The sequence below is a fragment of the Eupeodes corollae genome, chromosome 3 (assembly GCF_945859685.1).
Source record: "Eupeodes corollae chromosome 3, idEupCoro1.1, whole genome shotgun sequence".
Classification (NCBI taxonomy): Eukaryota; Metazoa; Arthropoda; class Insecta; order Diptera; family Syrphidae; genus Eupeodes; species Eupeodes corollae.
This window is the reverse complement of record NC_079149.1, coordinates 73,372,347-73,383,591: the sequence shown is the minus strand read 5'-3', so window position 1 is coordinate 73,383,591 and position 11,245 is coordinate 73,372,347. Positions and strand designations below refer to the sequence as shown.

At 31.1% G+C, this 11,245-nt stretch overlaps 1 protein-coding gene across 1 annotated transcript; it reads right to left on the bottom strand.

Moving 5' to 3' along the window:
* Positions 1–398: 398 nt before the first annotated feature.
* Positions 399–1,752, bottom strand: LOC129951790 (uncharacterized). The gene is made up of 3 exons (XM_056064110.1): positions 1,122–1,752; positions 794–927; positions 399–718 (listed from the first exon to the last, which is right to left on the bottom strand). Exons 1-3 carry the CDS (start codon positions 1,241–1,243, stop codon positions 537–539), a joined length of 438 nt encoding a protein of 145 aa, XP_055920085.1. The 5' UTR covers positions 1,244–1,752; the 3' UTR covers positions 399–536.
* Between the last annotated feature and the right edge of the window lie 9,493 nt (positions 1,753–11,245).

Sequence of the window (11,245 nt, the reverse complement as noted above, 5' to 3'; positions counted from 1 at the left end):
TTGAAGGAAATAAATCCACATGTTTTTGCTGGATATCCATTCAACCATGCTTTGAAATTCCCACAGAATGCCTGAAGCGTATTATAAATACCTACCTTGCCCTACTTCAAATATAAATTGAGTTTCCATTCCAGTAATCTAAAATGTTTTAGAATTAAAAGAGATAATTAGAAACAAAAATGTATAATCCTATACTGCAGAATTAACTTTTTCTTTCTATTTTATCTAATCTGAAGTTGCAATTATTAGAACAAATAAATGATACCTACAAACCTCGAAAACAAAAACTATAATTACACCCACTCAATAACTTTAGCAAAAAAAAATATCAAAACATACATTTTATTTTTTTTTCTTTATTTTTGATTTCACTCGAACATTTTAAAAAATTTCTCGTTGAATTTTTTTTGACTCTTCAAGGAAATCTTTAAAAAGAGTTACTTTTTCTTCTTCCAACGCAAAGTTCCTCTCCTCCCATTGCTTGCAATCTCTGATAAATTCATCCATCTGCGGATCACTTTTGTATTCATTATTTTTTACTTTTTTTTCTTTTCAGCTCGCGGCCTAGAAGTAGAAGAAGTAGCGATTGGTGAAGTGGATTCCGCAGATGGATTGTCATTGATGTCCAACTGGGATGAGGAATATCTTGACCTGGACCTTGATCTCGACCTCAACTCGTCAGAAGCCGGAATTGCGTCCGTTGAAATGTCATTATCATCTACAAATTAAAATAATATACATATCTGTTAGTTGAAAAACTTGTGCTGCTTTTTTAATTGAATTTATGTATTACCTGAGGGACGGCTGTCCTCCATATACAAATGAAGATTATGGATGCGATGCTCTCCGAGAATGGAATGTATCTTCGAATACAAATACCATTCTGATGGTGATCTACCCGACGGCCCAATCTTCTTTTTTTCACAGCTATTAAAGAATAAAATATATTAGTGAATGTAAATATTCTATCGTCCACCATCAACACGTTTCACTTTCATTCGAAATAAAGCTGAAATCTAACCAATTTCAATGAATTTCAATATTATTTCGAGTGAAAGTAAAATATAGATCCTGGCCGATGTAAAATTATTTATGTGTGTAGGACGCAGGTATGCATTTACTTATATTTCGTTGTGAGGTTGTGCAGCTTCACCTTCATTTCGTCGGGAGTGTACTCCACTAGCCGACCCTCAAATGCTACCGACATATCTTTTTTAAATGTGGAGATTTCTTCATGCACCATGCAATCCCGGCTCCTTATCGGGCCATAACTCCAGGAGGAGTTCCTCTTTGGGAATGGACCATAACTTCCTTGGTTTGTTCTTTTTTTTTGTTCTTTTTTGTTTATCTCTTCTTCTATTTTCTAGAAAGAAAAAGTACAATTATTTACTATGTTTTATGATTGATAAAAAATATTACCTACCAGTTTATTACCCATAACCAAATAACAATATGTAGTTTGAAATTAAAACTGTAAATTTTCTCGTGAGTCAGCTGTCAGATGTTTTTTTTATGTCTGATTGATATTTGAATGTTTTCATTTCATTTCAATAAGCTTTGAATTGTTCATTAGGTGAGTTTGTTTACTTCATCTGTCAATTTCAACTGGTTTTCGAGAGGTTTTATCAAAAACTTGTTGAAAACGAAAACTTGTGGGTTACGAAAAATGTATGGGAAAACTTGTGTTTTCGGTATAGGTTTTCGACGAAAACCTATTTTCTCGCGAAAACCGAGTTTTCGGTTCGGTGTAGAAAGCCTATTAGTGTCAACTCTTAACAACTTGTTGGTACGAAACCCAAACTCAAATGACAGCAGAGATTTACCATCTTTATACTGATATTGAAGAATTGTTCGTTCGAGCATTGTATATATATTTCTTATAGTACTCCTATGGAACGAAAATTTTTATTTCATCTCCACGCCTTTTATGGCGCTGCGTGTATCAAAATGCTTGGTAGGAAATCAAGAATGAGGAGAAAATTACTAAAGAAAGAATGAGAAAAGTAAATTTGTTTAGGTTCCATAAGCATTAATATGTTCGAGGGAGATAGCCAAAATACAAATTTCAAACCAAAAAGGAATAATATTTGTTTACATTTTTTTTGCTTTCTCGTGTGAATGTAGAGGAGATGTGCATATGTATTCATATGCTTGTAGCTATGTATACTTTAACGTTGTAGGTATTTTTAATTTAAAAATTGTCGTTAGATTTTCAATTTTCAATTTTTGTTAAAAATGAAATGTTATCATATTTGGCATATACAAATACATATGTTTGTAGCTATGTATACAATAACGTTGTAGGTATTTTGAAATTAATAATTCTCATTTCGTTTTAAATTTTCAATTTTTATTAAAAATGAAATCTTGCCATATTTGGCATATGATGCATTGAAGATTTTAAATATATTCAGTTATTTTGTTGTTGTTATTCTTGCGTATTATTTGTTATTTGTACGCATCAAGTATAAACACAATCAAAAATTAAAATTTATTCAAAACTAGGTCGATTTTTGTTTTTTAACGTCTAAATAGGGTGTACTGAATTGAATTTTAAATTTTTATATAAAAACATTCAAATAAATAAATACAATATAATATAAAACTAGGTTCAAAAATTAACCTTACAGGTGTCAATGCCTTAATTGGAAAGGTATAAGCCTAATATATAAGATATCGTGATTTTGACAGAATGGAAGTGTTTCTTGTGTGGAGATATCATTATGATAACATTAATTGCTTCTATGGATCTTAAAGGTCTTTTCTTGTAAAAGATAAAAACATACTTGTAAGTGCATTGTATGCCGAGTTTGCACTTTGTTTCAAGAGTTTTTTTTCGGCGGGCATTTTAATTAGCATGTCTAGGAATTTAGCAACAAAAACTTCTCAAAAATGGATATCTTATCAGTACAAATAGCCCATTTGACTCTAGTATATGAGATCTTACTAAAGAATTCGTAGATAGTTTGAGGTTTAACTCCAAGTACTGACGAAATCAAAATTATTACCGAAAAGCTAATCAAGAAAAAAGTCCTTTTGAAAACAAAAGAGTCCCTTTTAAAGTGAAGGGAGATTTTGTACCTGTTTTCTTTTTGGCAAGACTGGTTTAAACAGCTGACGCACGTTTCGTGTTTTGTTTCACTATCAAACGTCTTCAGTTTGGTCTATAATTGCACCATGAATCATCTTACAAACGAACAAGCGAATGGACCCCTTGAGGCGCGGTCAAGTTCAACATCTGCATGAAATAATCTTCAAAAATTAAATTATATGGACCGTACTATCCATTCAAATAAAGATTTCATGCATTTTTTCCAATTGTATGTGTTTGTTTTTAACTTTCATATAACTTTTAAAAATTCACCCTTTATAAATATATACATACACATATAAAACGGACAAACTAAAGGAATTACATGAAACTACATTTTTGGTATAAAAAAGATAAAATATAATTTTTTTTGATTTTAGAGTCATATCAAAAATAAAGATAATGATCAGGAACACCCTATTGAATTCAAAAGCAAATATATTAGAAAATATATTATATTCACTACCTACCGCAAAAAATACTCTTGTTCCAAGGACATGACCAAATGAATTCCAATGTTCGTATTTTCCTATCGAAAATGTGTAAAAATGCAAACATTGGAATTCATTTGGTCGTGTCTTTGGAACAAAAGTGTACCTACAGGAATGGTTTATACCTTCCTGGAATCCTTGAAGTGTGAGTAAAAACTTTGTGTTCACACTTTTTAGTAAAAATCAAAACAACTTAAAAAAGCACGTCCAAATGAGTTCCAACGTTTGCATTTTTAAACATTTTCGATAGGAAAATTCGAACTTTGAAATTCATTTGGTCATGCCCTTGGAACAATAGCGTACCTACAGGAATGGTTTATACCTTCCTGGAATCCTTAAAGTGTGAGTAAGAACTTTGTGTTCACACTTTTTAGTAAAAATCAAAACAACTTAAAAAAGCACGTCCAAATGAGTTCCAACGTTTGCATTTTTAAATATTTTCGATAGGAAAATTCGAACTTTGAAATTCATTTGGTCATGCCCTTGGAACAATAGCGTACCTACAGGAATGGTTTATACCTTCCTGGAATCCTTGAAGTGTGAGTAAAAACTTTGTGTTCACACTTTTTAGTAAAAATCCAAACAACTTAAAAAAGCACGTCCAAATGAGTTCCAATGTTCGTATTTTCCTATTCAAAAACTTTAAAAATGCGAACATTGGAATTTTTTTTGACGTTTTTAAACTCACCTCGAAGAAATAAACATTTAAGTTATGTGTGATGTTGAGGTGATGTCACACTTTTATTATTTATTTTTATTTGAAAAACTAAACTTATATTGAAATTGTTAAAACTTGGTCACTGTTTTGTAATTATCAAAATACTTTTATTATAATTATTATTATTTATTATAATTATTATAAAATTCATAAATATAATTTTTGGAACGTTTAATTTTACCTGAATCAGAACTCTATATTAGATTCAAAATAAAAAAAAAATTTTTTACATTTTCGCTAACATATTTCAGGTTTTTTACATACGTAGTACACACTTTGAAATATAGTAAAGTTAAAAATTAACAATTTCTTGCCACTTCTTCTTACAAAAGTTTCTTTAGCATTTAAATAAGCTGGATTTAAAAAAAAATAATTTATCTTGGGTATACCTTAATCCATATTCGATTATTCTTAACAAAATAACACTACGTATGTAAATACTCAAGGAAGGAAACAATAATTCAATTAAAATATATTTTTTTGGTAATTTTCTCAAGAACAAGAAGCCATAAAATCATCTAGTTTTCAGTTTTTGATTAAAAATAAATATGAACAATGAATTCTAAAAACAATAATAGATAATTTTAGTTTTAAAAATTACACTTCAAAACTTTTTTTTACCTTTTTTTCCCAAATTTTGAGCTTAAAACAATTTTTTTTCAAAAACTATGCAAATTATAACACATCTGTTCCATTAGTAATTAGAAAATATGAACCAAAATATAATAACGAGCATTAAGCACGATCCTCTCGATCATAAAATATGATATTAAATATTATGTTACATTTCAATACAATCACAATTGATTAATAAATATTTATTTAAAAATGTAATATCTCAACGAACTATTCTATTTTGCATAGTTTTGACTTGATTTCAAAAAAAGCTAATAGACAAAAGTGTTGGCTTTCAAAAATTTATAAAACTTAGTTGTAAGTATTACCATTATTTTGTTTCCATTTAACTTACATATTTTTTTAAAATGTCCCTACCTCCTAAATGGGGGGAAACAGACCCGCTCCCATAGTAAAAAATACTTGTTTTTAACTGTTCTATACAATTCCGTCATCAAACTTTGTCGCCTGAGTTATCGTACTCTTCTCAAAAAATGCAATAGCTAATGTTGCCGTAGCCACTAGGTGCCATCCCTAAAGAATTACTCATCACTATTCCTTATTTTCGTGGTGAATTGACTTTAGAGGGTGGTGAATTGATGTTAGCAGTGGTGAATTGATGTTAGACCTAAGGGTGCGTGCAAGTAGACGTTTCAGCTTTTAGGCAAACCAGATTGACAGATTTGTTTCCGGTCTTTATATGGTGTGTCTATGATATAGAGCAAAAACACTCTAGTAAAGATATAAATCCTTCGTACGTATCACCCTCCAAAACCCATTTGTTTACATTGTTGTATTTGTAATGTGAACGAATTCAACGAGAAAAAATTGACGTGTTTTCACGCATACATAGACACACTTCCTGAGGTTTTTGGGGAAATTTAATAAATAAGAGGAGAAATTACACGCACACTATGAAAAAGTTTATGAGGTTGACTTCCGGTTTAGCTTGTAGGCAAACCAAAATGTCTACCGGGGATTTATATCTTTATATAGAGTGTTTTTGATATAGAGTGTTTTTGCTTTCCTCTTTAAGTATAATATGCATACACACATATAATGTCAAATCGTTGTTGCTATTATCTCCCTCGATCTCCTACTACATTTGCATATGTTCTTCTCTATTTTCTATTCTTTAATTATTGTTGAATTTTCCCACATTCTCAACTATTGAGGGGTATAAAAAAAGGGATCAAATTCAATCATCTCCTCTCCTCTCAGATGTTGCTTCGATCGTTCCTCTTCATGAGAGTACTATAGAAAATATATATACAATGGTTCGAGTCAAAAATACTCCGTTTAACAAGATAGGAATTTCAGACTAACATTTCGGTATGCATAGAAGCTACTGAGGACTATATGTGAGAAAAATTGCGTGAAATAATGCATAAACCAAACACATGCTCGCATTTAGTCCTCAGGCCGATCAAATTGCTTCATTTTGTTTTCAGTCCTAAACAACAGAATCGGAAGAGCTGACAAAGTCTTAAATTCGAAGATTTATAAAGCTTTTTGATATCAATCCAAAGGGGCGACTTTCCATTACCGCAGCACGAATTTCCTTCTGATTTTGTTTACAGTTAGGTAGGTGTTTTAAATATTAGGGCGAGGAAACAACTTAAAGTCATAAAAAAATATTTTTTTTTTCGGACTTAACCCTACTATTTTTGTATTGCATTTTTTGAGCCTAAAACAAGTTGTTTTGAATTGATAGCACGGCGCACAGTGGGGAAAATGAAAACCATTTTTCAAAAAAAAAATTGTGCACCTGTAGATTGTCGCTCAAAGTTCAAATATCGTGAAAAATTATAAAATATTAGTATTCTTTAAATGATCAGTGTATTGTGAAATTTGAAATTTTTAAACAATTTTTTCTGCTAAAATGGTTGAAATAAATAGAACAATAATACCGTATGTTATTTTTTGAAAGAAAAAAAATGGATACGTAATTTTTTACCGAAGAAACACTCTATTTCAGTGATTTTTTTAGTTCACATAAGGTTTTAACTAGTTCCTCTGTTTGCCTCTGTTTGCAAACTATTTTCAATAGATAGTGTAGGGTCTCAGCAACATTTTTCAGTAAAAATCTCATCCGGATACGTCCGGATGCGGTTTTTAGAGCAATTTTAAGTTGGAAAGTCATATAAAAAAATACCAATATATTAATAATTTAGATCATGGAATTAGTATCGGGATTTAAACCGGCTTTGCATATTTATTAAAATAATTTAGTTTTACATTCATGCCTTTTAATCAGTTCTGACGATCTTACATCGTAAACAGTAAAAGACGCTTATGTGAAAAAACCCTTTATTAACCCAGCACTGAGTATATCAACAATTTTTGTAGAAAGTACTCCGATTTTCTGAAATTGAAAGTGTCTCGTAATAGGGTTTTATGGTACTAACAATATGGATACATAGATTATCGGAAAAACTAAGACTGAGTTTATATACATCTCTTTAGCTTGCAATTATTTTGCAACTCTCTTTCTCTTTACCTATCCTCCAAGCCATACATGCACCAGCATACCAACTAATTTTTGGTTCATAAAAAAAGCTCTCAATAGGAAGCAATATCGTGTGTTGTTTTTGTTTTTAAAATAATAAAACACGGCTAATATGTAGATACTAGTGTCAAATTTAAACTGTTATTTTTATCATACGCTATTAGCTTTGTTATTGAAACTTGCTGTAAATTAACTGTTACCTCTCAAAACCTTCATAATGGTTGCGAAGGTCAATCAACATTTGGTTTAAATCAGCATTGATAGCAAGTTCGCTTAGTCACGATGTCCGTTTTTTTCGATATCTCGTTCAGTTTTAGCTGATTTAATTTTGAAAAAAGAGGAATCCTTAGAAGTGTTCCTAAATAAACAATATTCATATATATCGGAAACACAGGTTAATTCTATAGTGAAAGAATACAATAAAAACTTTTTACCGAAATTCAATTCGCGATACCGTGTATCATCTTACAAAAAAAGTGTTTTCCTTGATAAGAATCGTGATTGGTTGAAAGGCTTATTTCAAGTAAAAGAATTTAATCAAGACAATAATATTGGATTGCAGGCCAAGCTTGGTGGGAGGCCAGTTAAGGCCTTTAAAGAATGTTGCAATCGCAGTAAGAGGCGCAAAATTCGTCAACTTCGGGATGATGTGCCTAAAGTTATAATAGAAGCTGCGGCTTCGACATCTTCACCAAAGATTTTAAATTTTGATGCTTATTTTGCTCTTGCCTTGAGCATTCAGGCAAAGCTAACAAAAGAGCAATATGAGATACTTCGAAAAGCTACTAAAGAAATTGGGCACGATATATTCCCTTCGTATAAGAAGGTTACCAAAGCAAGAAAGAAGTGCTACCCGGATAACTCGACTGCTAGTGAAACTTCTGCTTATGTTATTTTGCAAGATCTATTAGATCACACATCTAAAAGAATTTTCCCAACATTTGAAAAAATGACAATGGTGAGCCAAGACCAACATCTTATCTTGCACACCAAATGGGGATGCGATGGTGCAAGTGGTCAAAGTCGCTACATGCAAAACTTCGAGGTTTCAATGAAAGGCGTTTCTGATGAACATTTGTTTCTTACATCCCTAGTGCCTTTAAAACTTGTACAACAAGAAAATGAAGAGTGCATTTGGAAAAATCCACGACCATCCTCAACTCGTTATTGCAGAGCTCTTCGATTTTCCTTTTCGAAAGAAACTCCAGAAGAAGTTAGAAAAGAAAAAGACCGTGTAGAAGCTGAAATTTTGAATCTCCGAGATACTGAAATTGAGTTCAATGGATTCTTTATTAAAATAAAACATGTAATGTATTTCACAATGATAGATAGAAAAACGGCACAAATTGTTACAAATACAACTTCTAGTAGTAATTGTACCATTTGCGGGGCAAAGCCATCGGAAATGAATGACATCGCAAAACTCCAGTGTAAACCAACAGATGAAAACGCTCTAAAGTTGGGAATGTCATCTTTGCACGCAAGAAAACGCTTCATGGAGTATATCCTACACTTATCATACAATTTAGCTTTCAAAGCCTGGAAAACGACCCCACTGACTGCGGGAATAAAAAAGGCAATTAAAACCCATATACAAAATCAGTTTCGAGAAAAATTGCGAATACTTGTTGACATTGTCAAACAAAGAACTGGGACTACAAGCTCTGGGAAGACCTCAAGACGTTTTTTTGAAAATTATTCAGTTACTGCTGAAATAACCAAAATAGATGAAAACCTTATTAAGCGGTTGGCAACTATTTTAGAAGTTATATGCTGCAATCATTATATTGATCCCGATAAGTTCCATGATTACGGTTTACAAACTGCGAAAATGGCTATAGAATTGTACCTTTGGTACTACTTACCAGCAACCATGCACAAGATCCTTATGCATGGTAAGGAAATAATAGAGTCTTGTGCCTTACCAATTGGCTCTTTATCGGAGGAGGCTCAAGAGAGCCGTAATAAGGAATATAGATTTTTTCGCTCCCACAATAGTCGGAAATCATCACGAACCGCAACAAACGAAGATGTTCTACATATGTTTTTCATTTCATCTGACCCTTTCATTTCCTATTTAAGGCCAGAACCGAAGTCGGAAAACTATTTAATTAGCGAAGAAGCTAAGCTTTTATTAATAGTAAATGAATAGCTTTTCGTAGCTTCATGACAATGTCAATAAGTATTTTCTCAATTTTTCTCGAAACTAATATTGTATGGGTTTTAATTTTTTTTTTAATTTTTCACAGTCAGTAGGGTCGTTCTCCAGGTTTTGAAAGCTAGATTGTGTGATGAGTGCAGGATAAACTTCATGATGCATTTTCTTCTATCATTTCAAAATATATTACAAGTTTTATTTTAACAAAGAATCCATTGAACTCAATTTCAGTATCTCGGAGATTCAAAATTTCAGCTTCTACACAGTCTTTTTCTTCTCTAACTTCTTCCGGAGGTTCTTTTGAAAAGGAAAATTGAAGTACTGGTGAATGCTGGTTGAGGATGGTTGAAGATTTTTCCAAATTCGTTTTTCATTTTCTAGTTGAAAAAGTTTTAATACTGCCAGTGATGTAAGAATTAAACGTCATCAAAAATACCTTCCATTGAAAATTCATAGATTTGAATATATCAAATTAAGTTTATTTGAATTATTTTGAATAAGATTAAATGATTTTTTTTTATTTATTTGAATTGTTTTTTTTTATTTTTTATTTAAATTTATTTCATAATAAATTTAAAACAAATCAAACTATAAGCTTTGAAAACACCAACTATCTATGTATATCATTATAAATCAAATGTGTTATCCTTAGAATTGCAAACAAAATCAACCTAAACATTTTTTTTACTCACGACCATTCACTTTTAAGAATGTTAAAACAGAATTTTTAGTAATTTACAATGCTTTTTTCGCTATTTATTATTATATTCGCAATATATGTACGTTAAATTCGGTACACAAATCTTTGTTTTCATATATGCTTTTCGAAAAAAACTATTTTATCTTTTAGTGGGCGGGAAAATGTGCGGAATTTTCTGGTGTAGATTTCTCTTGCTATTAGCTATTATTCCTGAAAATTTCATCAAAATCGGTTCATTAGTTTAGATTTGATAGAGTTTTGTCCGCTCTCCCATACAAGGTGCCCCACTGTGCGGCGGCGGCGTACTAACAGCTATGTATGTACCCCCCTGCTTGGGATCACTATAGGATTTGGGGTGGGTGCGAGTTTGGGTATATTCAAAGTACTTTTTCGTTACCTGAGATTTGTTTTATTCATACCTATCAATGTATAGAAGATATGCATATACAATACATTAAGTTGTATGTGTTTTAGATTTGTTAGCAGAAAATTGTATTCATTTGATTTTAGATTTTCTATTTTTGTGAAATCTGAAAATTTAAAAGCAACGTTTTTAAATTTAAGTTTTAATACAATGCTACGTTACCATATTTTGAAATTTTCCATAGCAAACACATTCGATGTAAGTATTTTTTAAATTTGTTTTTTTTTTTTTTTATTGTAATGTAATATTAAGGAGTGGGTGGGTTATGTAGGTATGTAGAAAGCTAAGTATTAAGGAGGTTGATGTGCATTAAGCTGCATCGTTTCGTAATTGGAGTTGATGATGATGACTCAAGCTAGAATTAAACAATCAACTTAAAGGGCCAATGCGCATTCTAATTTTAAGGAATTTAATTAAGGAATAAAGATTAAAAAACCTTAACATTGAAGAAATACACATCAAATTTCAAATCAAAATTGAATTAATTTTTTATTTCTAACTTAATCGTTGTCAATTCTAATTTTCACCTCAATAACTAT

Coding starts and splice junctions, on each gene's coding strand:
- LOC129951790 (XM_056064110.1), bottom strand. CDS start 1,243: ATGGTGCATGAAGAAATCTCCACATTTAAAAAAGATATGTCGGTAGCA. Junction 928..1,121: donor AACCTCACAACGAAATATAA/GTAAATGCATAC, acceptor ATTCTTTAATAG/CTGTGAAAAAAAGAAGATTG. Junction 719..793: donor GGAGGACAGCCGTCCCTCAG/GTAATACATAAA, acceptor TTTAATTTGTAG/ATGATAATGACATTTCAACG.